This window comes from Pleurodeles waltl, chromosome 8 (genome assembly GCF_031143425.1).
Source record: "Pleurodeles waltl isolate 20211129_DDA chromosome 8, aPleWal1.hap1.20221129, whole genome shotgun sequence".
NCBI classification, from domain to species: Eukaryota; Metazoa; Chordata; class Amphibia; order Caudata; family Salamandridae; genus Pleurodeles; species Pleurodeles waltl.
Window position 1 is genome coordinate 831,372,032 of NC_090447.1, and position 19,044 is coordinate 831,391,075.

The 19,044-nt window shown below is 44.8% G+C and overlaps 1 protein-coding gene and 1 long non-coding RNA gene across 2 annotated transcripts in view; one reads left to right on the plus strand and one right to left on the minus strand.

Moving 5' to 3' along the window:
- COL4A2 (collagen type IV alpha 2 chain) overlaps window positions 1-19,044 on the plus strand; it is a 628,472-nt gene that overhangs the window by 343,637 nt on the left and 265,791 nt on the right. Inside the window, exons 8-10 of the mRNA XM_069205111.1 lie at window positions 8,941-9,012; window positions 11,359-11,394; window positions 11,486-11,548. Coding sequence (XP_069061212.1) covers window positions 8,941-9,012; window positions 11,359-11,394; window positions 11,486-11,548 — 171 coding nt within the window. The remainder of the gene's footprint in view (window positions 1-8,940; window positions 9,013-11,358; window positions 11,395-11,485; window positions 11,549-19,044) is intronic.
- LOC138250338 (uncharacterized) overlaps window positions 1-19,044 on the minus strand; it is a 582,532-nt gene that overhangs the window by 282,844 nt on the left and 280,644 nt on the right. The gene's annotated exons all lie outside the window — the stretch shown is intronic.

Consider the following 19,044-nt stretch of genomic DNA (forward strand, 5'->3'; position numbering starts at 1 on the left):
GTAGGGCTGCCTCCATATGAGACGCTCTGGCTTTTGATAGTTCCTTTGTGCGTCCCATCATGAGGATGTCGGCCAGGGACCTTCCAGACTCTTTGAGGATCCGTCCCTGAGCTTTCTCGATGCAAACCCTTGTATTATCTGCCCCTGTATGTCTTCTGCTTCATCTGTGAATCTGCAGGTGCTGGCCAGGTGACGCAGCCTCATGTGGAATGAGTCGATAAACTCTTCCGTGCGCTGTCGGGCTTGTCTGAAAACGAAGCGCTCGTAGTCAGTATTGGCCATGGGCTCAAAATGTCTGTTTAGGGCCGCTATTAGGGTGGTGTGTGTCTTGGGGACGTCTTCAAAGAGGTTCTCTGAAATTTTGTAAATGTCTTTCCCCCCAAATGAATGAGCAGGGCTCGTTTTTGGGCATCCTCTACTTTTGTCACCTCAAAAAACAGTAGGACCCTTTCCACCCAATCTCTCCACCTTGGAGCCTGTGCGGAAGGGGCTCCTTCCACTGCAAATGGTTCTACAGGCAGAATGACAGACATAGGGGGTTATTCTAACTTTGGAGGAGTGTTAATCCGTCCCAAAAGTGACGGTAAAGTGACGGATATACCACCAGCCGTATTACGAGTTCCATAGGATATAATGGACTCGTAATACGGCTGGTGGTAAATCCGTCACTTTTCCGTCACTTTTGGGACGGATTAACACCTCCTCCAAAGTTAGAATAACCCTCATAATGTATGCAGGTGGGCGTGGCTGCTGAGTGGAGGGCTTGAGGCGGTGCTGACAAGCGGCACTTGTACCAGTGGAACTATACTGTCAGAGACGAATTAGTAGAGCAGCAGTTCAGGCCCTGGCCAATGAGGAGGCAAAACAAATGAGAGACTTATTAGTTTGTTTTGTAGTTTTTCTGTTTTGTCTTCCCACTGTCGAGTTACAGGTCTTTCACTAATCGAAATAAGCAGCCACACTCATGACTTGTAGCACCAACAGTGCGCTACAGCGCGTACCTGCAAGCCGGGGGGCGTGGTTGGGCATTGTGAGCGGAGACAGAATGCGGGTCGGGGCCATGCGGTCGAGGCTCCTCGCAGCAGTCCGACGAGCCTCCAGGCTACACAGACGCACTCACCGGGGTGTGAGCAGGCATTGCCTGCGGCGTCAGTGCAGCAGGGTGTTGCAGCCCGAGTGCTGGCCGCGTGTCGCAGCACTCGTGTCACGAGCACTGCGATCAAAGCGGCCATCACAGGGTGCGGGGCACGGTGGGAGCGGCACCCCTCGTCGCCAAAATTGTAGTTTCGGTGGTGGCCATCACTATCTAATAATGACAGTCGACACACTCAGCTGGTTTCACTTGTGGCTGTGTGCGACAGTAGTACGGCACCATGCAGCAATACTATCGCGTGTGTCAGCCTGCCATTCTGATCGCCGCACCCTGACCAAACCTTTATTTAACACCTAGGTCCCATGGTAACGATCAACAATACAAAATGAGGAGGGGGAACACCATGATTGGAGCGTATCACCACCCCTCCAGTCTTCTCACACGTAGTAGTGCCCAGCAACCAGTTACATCACTGGTGCGACACTACAAACGTGTACTACAGCTATTGGTGACCCAAAGGTATAATCAAGTTTGCCATTTGTTTAGCTGACGAAGTGGGCAATGGCAATTTGATGTCAGCCTTTGAACAGATTACTGAGGCCCCCAGCCTATTAATGACTCGCTGAGGGAAAGTAAGTCTATCGGGCGGACAGGGATGGTGTAAGCATGATTGTACTCAGGCCTCCAAATTATTGAAATAGCCCTACATCAGGTCCCTAGAGATTAATTATTGGTCAAGAGTCTAAGTAAGCAGTATAACGTGTCTATAACAGCGAGAAAGGAGGAGCTGAGAGAAAAGGCAGGCTGAGCTTGGCTCAGGTCACTGAAACCAAAGATGCACAATTATCTTGGACCATTGTAAATTCCGCGTTTTTGAATGGATATCAAAGTCCAGTGCTTACGTCCGTGGTACCACCACAGCCCTCGTTGAGCATTTTTAAAGGGTTTTTGATCCAATAGTGTTTAATGAATCGGGCCCTCGGTAGTAGTTTTTGATCAATTACCGGAGCATTCTGGTTCAATTACTATTTCACGTTTGATATTCACGTGGATGAAATAGAGGATGCTCTGCATAAATGCGGAAAAGCTCCTGCGCCTAATGGGGTCCCCGTCGATGTGTTTATAGGACTGGGGTAATTGTAGTCACTGATACTTACCCGTGTTTTCAATGCAGCAGCACAACGTATTATCCCTTCTTCATGGACTAAGTCTATCATAGTTCCTATCTATGTGAAAGGGGACAACACAGATGTAAAATGTTATCAACCTATCCTTCTTTTGGATTCCTCTGTTAAACTCCTTGGAAGGATAATTCTAAAGAGACTGGAGGACTGGGCATTGGAAAACTGCATTTTGTCTATGGCTCAATATGAATTTAGAAAGGAATTAGGAACTGAGGAGCAATGTTTAAAGCTCAAACTCTTGATCAGGAAATATACCAGGGCAATGGTAGAAACACTTCACATGTGTTTCGCAGATTTAACTAGCGCATTTGACCTTGTTGATCATGCAATATTATGGCATACTATGCTCTCATGTGGGCTTCAATGGAGATAGTAAGTCTTCTTGCACAACTGTATAGGAATCTCTCAGCCAAGGTAAGGTTTGGTACTAATAGAGAACTATTGCTTTGCTTAAGTATGCCAGGGATGTTTTCTGGTGCCATTTCTATTTTCATTATTTATAAATGTGGTTGATGAAGCGTTGCGGGTTTACAAGCTGATGCACCAATGGTCGCTGGTTGCCCAGTATCTGTTCTTCTTTAGGCAGATGACGTGGTCCTTTTATCACAGTCAGCTTGCAGAGATTAATGGACGCATTTGAAGCTTTCATGGATTCTAAGAAATTAAAAATTAATAAGCCAAAGACATATGTAATGTCTTGTGGTAAAATGCCAAAGACCATAACAATTTTGCATTTAGGAGGTGTCCAAATAAATAGGGTTAAGTCTTTTTGCTATTTGGACATGATTTTCTCGGCGAGTGGTACTTGGGTCGAACATGTTAATAATACAAGACTTAACATGGAAAGAATTTGTGAGGGGGTATTTAGATTCTCTAAAAATTTGGGAAGTCTGTTGATTAAAGAGAAGAATACCATCTATAGCGCAACGTCCTTATCCGCCACAATATATGATGGAGGTGTCTGGGGCTATGTGCCCAGTAAGTTGATTCAGAAAGAGGAAAATAATTTCCTTAGGCACTTGTTGAGCACTCCCGCGTCGGCCCTTTCTACTATTATACATCAAGAAGTAGGTTTAAATCAAGTGGATGATATTCTAGCATCTAAGCCAATCTTTTGTGGTGGTCAATATGGTCCAAACCAGAAACTGAGTTTACAAGAGCCATTATACTGGACTTGCTATGGAACACGCTCTTCATATTCCATGGCTTTCTTCTATTAATAAGTTCCTTAAAACGGTTTGTGGATTTTCTATTTTGAAAGATCCGCCCAGGACTGTGATGTTAGGAAAGAAAATGGTGAAGGCTGCCTTGCTTAATGTTTTGGCAAGTAAAAGAGGATCTATGGATAGGCGGAAACTTACTGTGTTAACATACAAGCGTCACTCTCTTTTATTAGGCTTTCAATCTTATTTCAGCTGGGTAACTAATTATCAACTTCAGTATGTCCTGACTAGGCTACGACTAGGACTGGTACACCACCTTGTTTCTTTTCCTAAAATCAACCAGTGGAATTTAACATCTATCATGTGTCCATGCAATGAACCTCAAAACAGAGCCCGGTACATTTTATGCTTTTTTTCAGTTTTATGTTAATTCAAGAAAGCAACTTTCAAAGCCTTTATTAATTGCACACAAGGGCCCATATTCATACTTTTGTTAGCGCCGCAGATGCGTCATTTTTTGACGCAAAAGTGGCGCAAACTTACAAAATACATTTACGATTGCGCTGCTTTTGCGTCAAACAATGACGCAAATGGGGCGAAAAAAAAGTAAAAATATGTGCCAAGGTCAGGGAATATAAAGACGCTATGCACTTTTTGATTGCTCTGGAAACTCCAGCAACTTGTTTTAGGGCTGCCTCATATATTTGTAATGCAATTCATATTAGGAAAAAGTTTGGTTTTGATTAATGAGTTAGTTGTATGGGGCTAGGAATATATGTTTTAACTTTGTTGTCTAAATTAATTCTTTTTTATGATGCTGTTAACAAATGTATTATATATTTTATCTACTTTTAATGACTTGTGTGAATGGAGCCAAATAAAGTTTGTTGATGATTGATGACCCAGTTATATTCTTTGACCACTGTTGGTAATACTTTCTCTGTTTCCTGGCTCCTTTCTGTTCTAATTGTGGTAGAAGTTTACAGCACCCCCTACCAAATAATCTATTTGTCTTTGAATGTTTAGTCTTGGGATGTGATATGAATAATTTTCTTATATCATATTTTTGAAATCTTAAATGGCAATAACATTTTTCAGCCAATTAATTGCAGACCCCAAAATGTATTCCTTTGCTGCCCCCAACCCCTTTGGTCTCATGGCTTAAGAAGGTTTCTGCCATGCTTATCTCTGACAAATGTAACTTTAATGTGACCTAGAATGAACCAGGATTTGAAGTGTGTGACTGAGCGGGGTAGGCGATGGTGGGAGGGAGGGTTCGATCTAAGTAAAATCTGGTCCATGAATGAAGGCAAAGCATCACCACAGTTCTAGTGGTGAGGGAGATAACTGAAAAGGTTTTAATAGTATTACAAGGCTCCCTTCTCTCCTATAACCCTGCTCATATCCCTATGCAGCCCTGCTTAGAAGAAAACTGCACCAATTGTTACTTAGCGCACTTTTCGTTATTGATAAAACTTAGCATTTTCCTATTCAACCCTTGTGAACGAACACGCCTCCTGCAGGGGAGTACTACAAAATTATGGGGCCACTGTAGAATGTGATGAGCGGTCCCTGAGTCAGCCTTATGTTTCATATTGTCCTTGGGTTGAATGGGGCCACTTCGAAGGCGAGGGCACCCCCTGAAGGTTGGAGGCCACTCTCTTATGCAGGGGCCTGTGTTTCCCATCTGCCTACTGCTGCTTGTCCACAAGAGAGTCAGTAGGAAACTTAACTTCATATGTCAAAAAGCTACATCGCCTGCTTCTCCCTAGTCCCACTGTCCAGTGGGAACAATGAGACAAACCAGAATGTTGCCTTGAAATGTACTCACCAAAGCCGGAAAACAGGTCCATCTGCATTCTGTGTTGTCGGGTGCTGTTTGAGCATCAGTGTTTGCGCAGTGACTACATATGTTGGATGTCCGCAAGATGGTTCATTGCAAATCTATTCCATTGCCAGTACACATCTGTAGGAGGCTGGCCTGGCTTATAGTTGGTACCAAGTGGTACTTACACCTTGTGCCAGGTCCACTTATCCCTTATTAGTAGATTAGTAGTGTTCTGGCAGCTTAGGCTGATAGAGGTAGCTGTAGCAGAGCAGCTTAGGCTGAATTAGGGGACATGCAAAGCTCCTACTATACCACTTATATCACTTAGCACTATATCACAAGAAACACAATACTCAGGGTTACTAAAAATAAAGGTACTTTATTTTAGTGACAATATGCCAAAAGTATCTCAGAGGATATACTCCCTTATGAGGTAAGTAAACTACACAAAATATACACACAGACCAAAATCAGGTAAGTAAAACACTTAGAAAAGTAGTGCAAACACTGTAGGAAACAATAGAATGCAATAGGACACAATAGGCCTAGGGGCAACACAAACCATATACTCCAAAAGTGGAATGCGAACCACGAATGGACCCCAGGCCTAGTGTAGTGTGTAGGGGGTCGCTGGGAGTGTAAAAAACACCAAGGGTGTCCAAGATACCCCACCCCAAGACCCTGAAAATTAGGAGTAAAGTTACCCTACTACCCCAGAAAGACAGTAAAGTTGAGATAGGGGATTCTGCAAAGGCAACAACTGAATGCAAAGCACTGAAGATGGATTCCTGGACATGAGGACCTGCAAAGGAAGGGGACCAAGTCCAAGAGTCATGCAAGTGTCCAGGGGGGGCAGGAGCCCACTAAACCCCGGATGAAGGTGCAAAAGGGCTGCCTCTGGGTGGAAGAAGCTGAAGATTCTGCAACAATGGAAGGTGCCAGGAACTTCTCCTTTGGTCATAAGATGTCCCACAGCGAGCTGGAGGATGCAGAGCTGTTTCCACGCAAAAAGACCGCAAACAAGCCTTGCTAGCTGCAAGGGTCGTGGTTGAAGATAAAGGGTGCTGCCCGGGCCCATTAAGGACCAGGAGGTTGCCTCTTGGATGGGGAGACAGATGGGGTGCTCAGCAACACAGAGAGCCCAAGCAGAAGCAGACAGCACCCGCAGAAGCACCTGAACAGGCGCACAAGAAAGCTGAACACGACGATTGTCTCAGCACAACAAAAAGGGGTCCCACAAAGCCGGTGGTCAACTCAGCGAGTTGAGCAATGCAGGACAGAGTGCTGGGGACCTGGGCTGTGCTGTGCTTGAAGGAATCCTTGCAACAGTGCACAGAAGCCCTGGCAGCTGAAGATCACATGGTTCACAGGATTACTGTCTGGTGTGAGGAGGCAAGGACTTACCTCCACCAACTTTGGACAGAAGGACCACTGGACTGTAGGGGTCACTTGGATCCAGCTCCTGTGTTCCAGGGACCACGCTCGTTGAGATGAGAGGGGACCCAGAGGACCAGTGATGCAGAACTTTGGTGCCTACGTTAGCAGGGGGAAGATTCCGTCGACCCACAGGAGATTTCTTCTTGGCTTCCAGTGCAGGGTGAAGGCAGACAACCCTCAGAGCATGCACCACCAGGAAACAGTCATGAAAGCCGGCAGGATTAGGCGCTATAATGTTGCTGGTAGTCTTCTTGCTACTTTGTTGCGGTTTTGCTGGCGTCCTGGAGCAGTCAGCGGTCGATCCTTGGCAGAAGTCGAAGAGGGAAGTGCAGAGAAACTCTGGTGAGCTCTTGCATTCGTTATCTGAAGAGAAACCCACAGGAGAGACCCTAAATAGCCCACAGAGGAGGATTGGCTACAGAGAGAGGTAAGTACCTATCAGGAGGGTCTCTGACGTCACCTGCTGGCACTGGCCACTCAGAGGTCTCCATTGTGCCCTCACACCTCTGCATTCAATTTGGCAGAGGTCTGGGACACACTGTAAGAGCTCTGGGCACCACCCCTGGGGAGGTGCTGGACAAGGGAGTGGTCACTCGCCTCTCCTTTGTCCAGTTTCATGCCACAGCAGGGCTGGGGGGATCCCTGAACCGGTGTAGTCTGGCTTATGCAAGGAGGGCACCATCTGTGCCCTTCAAAGCATTTCCAGAGGCTGGGGGAGGCTACCCCTCCCCAGCCCTTCACACCTATTTCCAAAGGGAGAGGGTGTAACACCCTCTCTCAGAGGAAATTCTTTGTTCTGCCTTCCTGTGACTGGGCTGCCCAGACCCCAGGGGGGCAGAAACCTGTCTGAGGGTTGGCAGCAGCGGTAGCTGCAGGGAAAACCCCGGAAAGCTAGTTTGCCAGTACCCGGGGTCCATGCTGGAGCCCTGGGAATGCATGGAATTGTCCCCCCAATACCACAGTGGTATTGGGGGGACAATTCCATGATCCTAGACATGTTACATGGCCATCTTCGGAGTTACCATTGTGACGCTACACATAGGTATTGACCTATATGTAGTTCACATGTGTAATGGTGTCCCGCACTCACAAAGTTCGGGGAATTTGCCCTGAACAATGTGGGGGCACCTTGGCTAGTGCCAGGGTGCCCTCACACAAAGTAACTTTGAACCTAAACTTCACTAAGCGAAGTTTAGACATATAGGTGACTTATAAGTTACTAAAGTGCAGTGTAAAATGGCTGTGAAATAACGTGGATGTTATTTCACTCAGGCTGCAGTGGCATTCCTGTGTAAGAGTTGTCTGAGCTCCCTATGGGTGGCAAAAGAAATGCTGCAGCCCATAGGGATCACCTGGAATCCCAATACCCTGGGTACCTAGGTACCATATACTAGGGAATTATAAGGGTGTTCCAGTGTGCCAATCAGAATTGGTAAAATTAGTCACTAGCCTGCATAAACACTGAGGTTCTGGTTAGCAGAGCCTCAGTGATACAGTTAGACATCACACAGGGAACACATACAAGGCACACTTTATGAGCACTGGGGTCCTGGCTATCAGGATCCCAGTGACACAGCCAAAAACAAACATACATACAGTAAAAATGGGGGTAACATGCCACGCAAGATGGTACTTTCCTACAGCATCTTACACTATTGCGGCCATTGGGATATGGTTCAAGGGTGCCCTGGAAACCACTGTGATCTAATCCACAAAAAGAGGATGGTGGCTTGTTAGTGGACGCTGAGTAAAATATTGAACTTTAACTTACTTCAACAAAATTTCTAAAAATGGTCTTTCCGCAACCTCACAAGATGGCAGTTACATGTTGCACAATATGACTTTGGGTCACCATTTTACTTATCCTGAGTAAAGCAACTGTGTTCTCACTGTGACCAAGTGCCAGATATTCAGCTTCCTGCAGTAAGAAACTAAAGGACCTGCCCCGAGCTACCTTGGGAAAACAGTGAGCTCACATGGAGAAAGAGGAGCAGGTGAAAAAGAGGCTCCTTTCTTCTTTCATATTGTGCACGATTGCGCGGTGTATCTCCAAATGTATAATTCCAAAATACATTTGAATATTGAAAGAGTGGAGGCAACTATTCCTTAATTGCATGCACCTCAAAGGTTACTAGTGCCAAAATAAATTTGCCAGCGAACTAGTGCTTTCTAATAAATAAATATAGAATTGGCTGATGAACTTATTTTTGCTTTTTACTGTTACTTCTGTTGTAGGGTAATCCTGGTGCCAAAGGACCGAAAGGAGAGCCTTTTCTTGTGTCATTTGATTTGAAGGACAGATTGAGGGTAAGTGATTCTTGTCAAGGGATACAAAGGGAACATACTTCACTCCTTAGTAGGATATTAGTACAACAGGGTACCCTGCGCTAACGCATGCACCACCGCAGCCATGCCTTGTAGTCTTTGGATATAATGTCTTCTAACACAATCTGGTCGTTTTTATATCTTAGCTTTACAGTAGCAACATGCATATCCATGCAGAAGCCATATCTTGGCTCTTGCCAGGGCAAGACGGAGGTCAAATACAATAAAATGCCTTTGGTGGTAGATGTGTGGTGTGGAGCTATGAGGTACAGAGGGTGGGGCACAGACCCAGCTACCTTTTCCTTTCCAGTTTACCCCCGTCTGTAGGGCGATGGTGCCCAGGGTACTGTGCTATATTGAAGATCACTGAGACAGTTAATGAACACGGGGTCAGGTTCTCCGTCTCACAGAGGCTCTCACACATGACAGTCGGCTAATGACAGACTTCCAAAATTACAATGTGATTGGCAATATGGGACATGAAACATGACCAGTTACAATATGGCTGCTGTCACTCGGTGACCGATCATGTGGCATGCCTTGCACTGTCAACCACAATGTCTGTCTTTGCGGGAGTATACAAGAACACCCCATAAACAGAACAGACGTACGAAATAAATCAATGTGTGTACATGTGTATACATGGTTATATATTTCGGTGGGAAACATGTATATCCCATACCACTGGGACCAGACTGGGCCTCTTCCTGTTGGTAAACACTGACCGAGCCAGACAAGCACCATTGGTGTGAGGACTATGGACTCATCATCCTCTATGTGTTCAGGTATTTTAGAGTGAGTGAATTTAAAATGTAAAAGTGTGTAAACATTTGCATTTACTTTGGTCTTCTGAACACCTAACCCAAAGATATATTTGTATGTGTTTGTGTATACTTATAGGTGTGTGTGTGTGACTGTGAGATCTATGGCCCAGGCATACTATTAGGCTGCAAAAAGCGGTCACAATTTGAGACCAGTCTTCTTACGAACAGAGGGGCATATTTACAAGAAAGTGGCGCATCATGAATGCTGCGCCACTTTTCTTTCGCCCCCCTACCAGCCGCCAACAACACCATGGTTGCACCATATTTATGATAAGGCGCACCATGTCGGTCATTAGCACAATAGCATCAACGTTTTTGATGCTATTAAGGCGCTTTGCTACACTAGCGTCAAAATGTTGACGCTAGTGCAGCAAAGTACAGGGAGGCCCATTGACTACAGCCTGCTCTGAGCAGGCATTAAAAATGACGGAAAAATGGCGCAGTGAAATCTTGTAAATTTCACTGCACCATTTTTTCAGGCCTCCCAGTGCCGGAATGCCCCCTTGCATACATTATGCCTGGCACAGGCATAATGTGGCGCAAGAAGTTACAAAGTGGCGCAATGCATGCATCGCACCACTTTGTAAATATGGTGCAGCAGAAATGCCTCCTTAACGCCGCCTTAGCATAAAAGAATATGATGCTAGAGCGGTGCGAGAAGGTGCACGGGGCTTGTAAATATGCCCCTGAATCTTACTTTACACCTGACTTATGTACTGTAGGTCGATTTGCAGAATAAGGAATTGGAGTGGGTCGTAGCCCACCCTGCCTAGTTACTACTAATTAGGTTAGTCACTAGTTCCATCAAGCTGGCCACATCACAGAAATGGTGGCCTAGAAATGTCAACAGACTACCATCCACGTGAGCAGGATAACCCCTTGAGACTGCTCAAGGAAAATATGGCTGCATTTAAAATGTAAAAAAGTTTTCATTGTTTTAAAAGTTTTAGTGAGAGTTGGTAGTAGTGCCCCCGACCACTGCCTACTCCTCCTGAAAGTTGTACTCCAATTAGCAAAGAGTGACCCCTTTGCTTTTGTGGATAAGTTACCACCCTGATTCAGGAGTCAGTAACTTTTCAGTGGTTTGCAAGTGGATTTCTGGTATTTGGAAGGGACACCCACAAAACAGCCCTTCCAAATATGGAACTGGCATGCAGTCGCAGACCTGTTTTAGGAGTTGGTAAAGCTTTATCAAATCCTAGAGTGGGATTTGTACATGCTCAAAATGTTTGTGCCGTCATCAACTCCAACTTCGAGCATTCCCAACCACAAAAACGTTTCATGCATCTGGCCCAAGGTTACCTTTAATTGTTCTGCTTGCCCTCATCCAACTGTGGCAAAATCTAACAATACGCTTGAGGGAATTCAAATACAAAGAACACATCCGAATGCCCAGTTTGCAGCGGGGGAAACTTTATCGTATAATAGCAAATTATCATTATGAGCTCATGGCATCATCGGAAAAATCCAGTTTTTGCTAACTTTCCTTTTGGTTTTTTTGTAGGGTGAGCCAGGCATCCCAGGCTTAAAAGGATATCCAGTAAGTGAATTCCTGTCAAGAGACTGTATCTGATCATTCCATTGTCATTGCCACTAAAATCTCAGTTTTTTTTCTTTGACCCTTTTCACAGGGACCTCGAGGTGCTCCTGGTCGTGTGGGGATCATCGGTCCAATGGGACCTTCTGGGCTTGAGGTAAATGTTTTTAGGCTTCAATTATCAATTGAAGTATTAATGATAGTATGTGTGCTCTCGTGAAGTTATTTGAAATCGGGAGCTTGTTTTCGAAACACACAACCTTAATGGCCATGACATCCTGGGAACTTTCTCCCTGGGCTTTGGAGTAACCTTTTTGTTTTTTTGGGTTTGAGACTGCAGGTTTTTCCTTGTAGTCATCAGCAAGGAAAAGGTATGTCAGAACATCCACCATAATTAGAATGGGCAGTCTGAAGTACTTAGACCAACCAATGCCTGCCAGGCTACCAGTCTAAGATGTTTGACAGCAGACCCAGCAGAGGAAACCTGATGGTTCAGCCTGCTCTAAATAGAGCGCACAGACCATCACTTCGATTCACAGGGTAATCTGCCACATTTATAGAACAGATTTCCCCCCTTTGTCCACACCCATGAAGTCCTGTGTATTCGGGGTTCATTTCCGGTCAGGTAAGATTTGATCGAGGGCAGACCACTTTATTAATAATATCAAGAATGGTCATTAAGCAGCTGTTTGGCAGCAGCTTTGTGGTTTGGAGTTATTTAAGCAAGAAGCTGAGACGTTTTGGCTCCATGTTTGTTTAATGTTGATATGGACATCGTCTGACCCTGAATGTAGCTCGTAAGAAGAGATATGAAGGCTTGCTGAGGGCAGCATAGTAATCAGTTACAGCTAAATTGTGAGAAACTGGTTGTAATAATGAATAATGTTAAAAGAGTGATGCTGAGAGGTGCACTGTTGCATTCTTTCAGTTATTTCAATTTAATGACAAGTCTCTTTACATCAGCAGCACTATTCTTAATGGCAATGCATGTGTATAAAAGTGGAAGTACTTTTGCAGCATCTCTGGGGGTTCTGGATTGAGTCACTTTTTATTTTTTAAATTATTTTTATGCAGAGTACAATATTACCACACACAGATACAATGGGAGTTACAGCATACCATAGTAGTTCATTGAAATAAAAAGCAAACATTTATAACACAATTCAGGACGTAATCGGACGGAAAAACAAAAAAAGGAAAACAGACACGAAAAAAGAAAAAGTAGAAAGTTTACTTTAGCAATGAGCTGTCATGACCAAACTGGCAGCCCAATAGGAGTCCCCTCCGTAGATCCCAGATCTTCCTAAGCCTAGTTCTTTCCTCGTCATTATCAATAATCTAAATTTCTAGGAGACCCATATTAATCAATCCATCGCACCAACGCATAGGATTAGAAGCCAATAATGAGGCAAAATTAATCGTACCAGTACAATAGCGAAAAAATAGAATCCATTCAGATGACCAGGAATGTAAGGTGAATGACCTAGAACAATGAGTTTAGGGTCCTAGATCAGATTAGTCAGACAGAATCGATTAAGCTTCCCAAAGACTGTCCGCTAATAACAAGAAATAACAGAACGGGTGGCAAAAATACGAACAGCAAAAATGAACAGCATCCGCCTGATCTGCCGAGCATCGAAAACATTCAGCATCCTGCCAAAGATTCATAATATGTAGGTGGTACGGGGTGTAATAGAAGTCATTAATTAATTTAAGCACATGAGTTTTGACCCGCAAGACTTTTAAGACGGTATGGTGAAAACGTTTGTGTGCCTTTTGTCGTCAGAGGGAACATCCACACCAAGGTGGCAGCTCCACTAATCTGCAGGCATGTTGAAAAAGTTTGGGCTGCCATCCCACCTCAGCCAACAAGATCAATTTATAGGCCAAACTAATGCATTTTTTAGGCAGACAGCGCCACAAGTAATCCCAAAAGATGTTAGAGGGAGCAATCATCTTCAAACACCTAAAAATATGCCGAAGCTGAAGATAGCGGAAGAATCCAGAACGAGGAAGATAAAATCTTTGAAATAGTATTTCATATGAAGGAAGAGTATCACCCCAGTAGAAGTGACCAAGTGAAAGAAGCCGGGCGCTCTCCCAGCAACCTATAAAACTCTCATGTACTTGCCAAGGAAAATTAGACTTATAGTCTAAGTGTGTATTATAGAGAGTAATACCCAAAGCTCTAATTTTCAAATATGCCCATATGGAATGGAAGACCTGCAAAGTCTTAAACCGTGCTCTCTTGAAATATACCGTATCAATGATGCCGATGCGTGGAACAATATCTGCCCCCAGGGGAGATATTCTGGAAGCATACAACCTAACTCCCACAATTCGCTTCCCAAAACCTTGGTGAGGCAAGCCATAAGGACAGCTAGGTGATAAAATTTGTAGGTCTGGTAATGAGAAATCTTTCTTCTCCCGACGCCTCTGAAGCAGTAGTATGCTGGATCTAGCCAACCCAATATACATTTTTGCCTTGAGGCCTCAACCTGAGAACAAAAGGTTTTGGATAAGTAAAGACGTATGCATTGAAAAAGTTATAAGTATCATGGCAATATAATAATTTTAATGAGATTACCCCTTCCAATTAGCCCAATATATAATCTAGTCCACTTAATAAATATCTTGATCGTTTTTGTGAAAAGTTGTCCAAAATTGAACTCTGTTACCTCTTCCATCTTCAGAAAAATGTCTCCCTGTATGTGTTTAGCCGAGCTGATCCTGAGCTGATCTTGTCCAGAAGGATCTGTATTTGCAAAACCTAGAGTCTTATAAAGGTTGAGTTTACACCCTGATATAGCCCCAAATATGCTTGCTATAGTTTCAACTGTTTATAAAGAGACTGTGGGAGCTGAGTGCAAGATAGCAAGATCATCTGCATACCCTAAAACTTTGAGCTCTAGTTAGTGGATCCACAATGGAAGAATATCCCTTGATCTCTTAAGGGCTTGAATGTAGAGTTCAATATAAAGTTGGGATGACAATGGGCATCTGTATCAGGTACCCAGGTTGCTCAGAATAAGGTCCACCAGACTACCCCAAAACTAGAACTGCAGCAGTAAGGCTCTGAAATAGTTCCAGAACCCAAGTATTAAACCGCAGGTCAAATCCTGATACGTTCATGGTAGCCCAGTCAAAAACCTTTTCTACATCTAGCATTATCATTCCGACCAGGTTTCTCTGAGCCAAGCTTGCCTCTCGAGCCTTAATTATGTGTGGTAGTGTCCCGCCCCAAAATAAACCCAAGCTGGTTCTCATCTACCAAGTTGAATATCACTGTAGATAATCTGTTAGCCAAGACCTGGGTTTAAATCTCAGAATCAGCATTGATCAGTGATAAATGGTCGTATGAACCACACAGCAGGAGATCTTTCCCTTTCTTGGGGAAAATGACAATATTAGTCTACGCCAAAGACCAAAGGACCTGGTCGAATGACTCAAAAGAATTAAAGAGATCACATAAGAAGGGCACCAAGACATGTAAAAGTCTGGCTAGAACTCCAAATAAATTTGGTCGGGGACACAAGCTTTCCCCATGACAACTGGCCAATCACAGCCTCAGTTTTGTAAGGGAGAATTGGACCATCAAACTAAGGCATTGTGAGTCAGACAACTTCTGGTGATAATATGCTTAGAGAAACTGATCGATGAGATCGGTGGAGGGGACCACCTCCTCACTATACAGCTTCTGATAAAAGCTACAAACTCCTCATGCATACGTTCGTGGTCAGTCACTTGCTCACCCTTGTTGTTCATAATCGCATGGATAATACAAATCTTGCCTGTTACATTTCTCCACTGTTTTTGAAAGAGGTTAGTTGCTTAGCCCGAGCCTTCTTGATCGCATTATCAAGTAATCGTTCTGGGAGGGAAGCTTGAGCAATTGCAAATTGATCCATCAAAGAAACAAAGTACATCCTGAGCGATTGTACTGCGAACCAGGAGATGTTCAAGATAAGTAAAGGGAAATGGTATACTTGCTTCAGCCAAACCCATCCATTTCCAGCGTTAGGAAGAGTATTTTAGAGTATAGTCTCTACAGAAGGCTTTAAGGGTGTCCAAGACCAAAAGGATGGAAGTAGATCCAAGCTTGTGCTCTAGAAAGATCCTTACCTCCCTGTCCATATAGTGAATGAAAGATTCATCAGAGAAGCTTCCTGTCAAAGGTCCATAGGGGTGCTTATAAGTGAGTGGAAAACCCTCTGAACAGAGAAAGAGAGAATGTGAGTTATGTTCAGAGATCACCCTTGGATCCAGGAAAATACTAAGATATAATCGGAAAGAATGGCTGGCAAAGAGCATGTCTCATGGGAGAATGAAATATAGGGAGCCAAATAATAGGTGAACTTATGCTCCCCTGGCCAAGAGTATTGCCAGACATCAAAAAGATCATAGGAATCCATAACTTTGTCCTGAGCAGCCCTGGAGCATTTTTTCGTGCTAAAGACAGTACCACTGGAGGTGGTAACCCTTCTCCCGAGATAACGGGAGTCCAAGTAACATGGGTTCTGGCCACCGATGCAGCTAGGACAGAAGACCATTAAAAAATCAAGGGGTCATCCTCATTAGGACAAAGAGTATACATAACATAAGCTAAAAGTGTCTCCTTGTAACCACTGCCCACCTGAAGCCGAATGATGCAGCAAGAGCCCAACTCTTATTCTATGCCAGAAGAGCGATCCCTCTCTGGGCAGAAATGTAGCAAGCAGTGATCAATGCATGATAACCCAGATCATCTAGGCAAGGGATTTAGGTATTAGAAAGGTGAGTCGCCTGCAGACAGACTAGATGTGGACATAAATAATATAGCTCTTCCCTTATTAATTTGCGCTTGTGCAGAGACTTCATGATATTTATATTTCATGAAAGGATATGTAGCTGCCCACGAAACTATCCATTGTCATACTCAGTCTGGCACCCAGCACACCATGCCAAAAGATGAAAGAGTAGAATCTGACTTTGTGAAAAATTTGCATGAAATAAGTAATAGATCCAAACCTCAATTTTGTTTTTGCTTTCTCTCCCCCACAATCCCAACCCACTATTCACTCAACATTATAGGGATGAGACATGAACCCCCTTCAGAGCCTCCCCACACAAAACCGCCACCCCTCCCTCTGACCAGCCCCAAATCCCTCCCTCCAACCAGTGGCCAAGGAAGGGCTCCCCACAAACCCCAAATGAAGAAAAACCTTCGACCTTGCAATAGTTGTGAAAGCATATACAACTTCTGAGATGCTCCAGACCAAGAATAAAAGAAACATGAAAAGACGAGCCAGAGACCCAGCCAGAGACTGCAAGCCCAACAGGTCTGTGAGAGAGGTACTAATGGGACCAAGAAGGCCGGGAAGGCAAGCAGTTAGAGGGAGAAAAGAGAAAAGGAAAGAAGAGGGAAAATAGAAGAAGCCCAGAACAAGCAAGCAATAGCATGGCAATAACATGGCAGTCCCTCAGTCCACAGGCTGAGTTACATTCTTTGGACGAGAATGAGAAAACAAGAGTAGGCAACACCAGACCATCCATTCACTTACTGCCTCTTTGCCACTTAGCAAGTTGCTCTTTGACCCTTGGATCATCAAAACAAGAGTAGACTTGCCCTTCATACCTAATGTGCAAAATTGCAGGTTTCAATAATGAGATGGAAGACACAAGTTTTTGAAGTGCAGGGATGTGCTCCCTCAGCTGCCAGCGCTGAACCACAGTCTCATGACAAAAGTCCGAACAAACAAAAAGGTAAAATCCAGAGAACTTAATCAGGAACTTTGGGTCAGCTGCCCTGAAGATTTCTTGAGGCAGCAAAAGAATTGCCCTAGGGTCATGAGGAGATGTCTCCTCCCGGGGCAGCCGAAATGGGAGGCAGGTTCTCTGAATCATACTGCCCATATCCCAATCTCTCAAAGCAGGAAAAGAGTCCCTGAAAAGGCAAACTATGTAATCATGAGGGTCATCTGCTTTACCCCTTTGGGATTCCAAGTGCCCTAACATTGTTCTGCCAAGACCAGTTCTCAACATCCTCAACCTCTGATGGGAGTGTGATCATCTGAGATTCATGCCATAAGAACTGTGTTCTGACTTCGCGGACAGCAGTCTGGAGGCTCTCCTGCATCTTCCATACTTTGCCAAGGTGTGAGTTGAGAGTGTCCATATTCCTAGACAATTTCCTAAGGACCATTTGAGTCTTTAATCGGGCGGTTTTGAGTGCAAGCGAGTCCTTACAATACTCTTCCCTGTGTTGTTGTAGAAGCTCATAGATGGTGGCTAAGGTTGGAGAGAATGGCGGTGAAAGCAGTGACATGGGCAGGAGGTTAAACCAGAGTGGTGTCCCCAGTGACCTGTTATGGAGAAACACCTAGATTTGAGACCAGGGAGAAGAAATTGTCAGGGTGAGCTCGGTACATCAGGGTCTGACAGCAATTCATCCTCTGGTGCTAACACAGGATCTAATGCCCCCTGTGTAAAAACTTGATTTATCAGGTCCTCAATGTGGGAAGCTGTGGTAGAAGAATCCCTTGCCTCCCATCCCCTACCATTTAGAGTCAAGCTACCATCAGGGTGATTAGCTTTAGTTGTGGGTGAATCCTTTAAACTACTCATCAGGGCCATCCCCTCAACTTTGTGGTCTTCCAAGTCAGAAACAGAGTTTGACAAGCATCCAGAGTCTCAATCAATCAATCAATCAATCAGGGGTTATTTGTATAGCAAGTCTTGTCACCTGTATGGGTATCCAGGTGCTTGCTGCATTTGTAATGCCAGGTTTTCAGTCCCTTCCTGAAGTGGGTCAGCCTTGGCACGGTGTGGAGGTGAAAACAGAGGGTGTTTCAGGGTTTGGCAGTGAGGTGGGAGAAGGAGAGTCCTCCGACGCAGTAGAGGCATATGCGTGGTATCTTGGTGAGGGTGATGTGTGTCGAGCGGAGGTTCCTGGTCGGTTGGTGAAGGTGAAGGCGGTGTGTACAGGTAGGCGGGTCGTTGGTTATGGAGGGCTTTGTAGGCATGGATCAGGAGCTTGAAGTGGCATCTTTTCTGGATTGGGAGCCAGTGGAGGTTCTTCAGGTGCTGGGTAAAGAGGATTCCTTGGGCAGGTTGAAGATCAGTCTAGGAGCTGCATTTTGGATCGTCTGGAGACTGCATGACTTTGGTGGTGGTGCCTGTTTAGAGTGCATTGCCGTAGTCCATTCGCTGATGTTGAGGGCTTGCGGCACTGTCTTCCTCCTGCTGATGGGGAGCCTCTTAAAGATCTTGCAGAGGGTGTGGAAGCAGGCTGAGGAAACAGCATTGACCTGGCGTTTCATGGAGAGTTCTCTGTTGAGAATGATGCCGAGATTGTGGGCATGATCCTTCTCTGTTGGGGTGGGTCCGATATCTGCTGGCCTCCATGAGTCATTCCAGAAGCTTGAGTGTCTGCTGAAGATCAGAACCTCAGTTTCTTCCATGTTGAGCTTCTGGCAGTTGTCCTTCATCCAGGCGGATACATTCTTCGTACAGTTGTGGAACTTGGTCTTCGTCTAGGTGGAGTCTATTGAGAGCGAAAGAATGAGCTGTGTGTCATCAGCGTAGTTGTTGTCATGCTATCTCCCAATATCTGCAAGTGGTGTCATGTAGATGTTGAAGAGTGTTGGGCTTAGGGAGGAGCCTTGAGGGATGAAG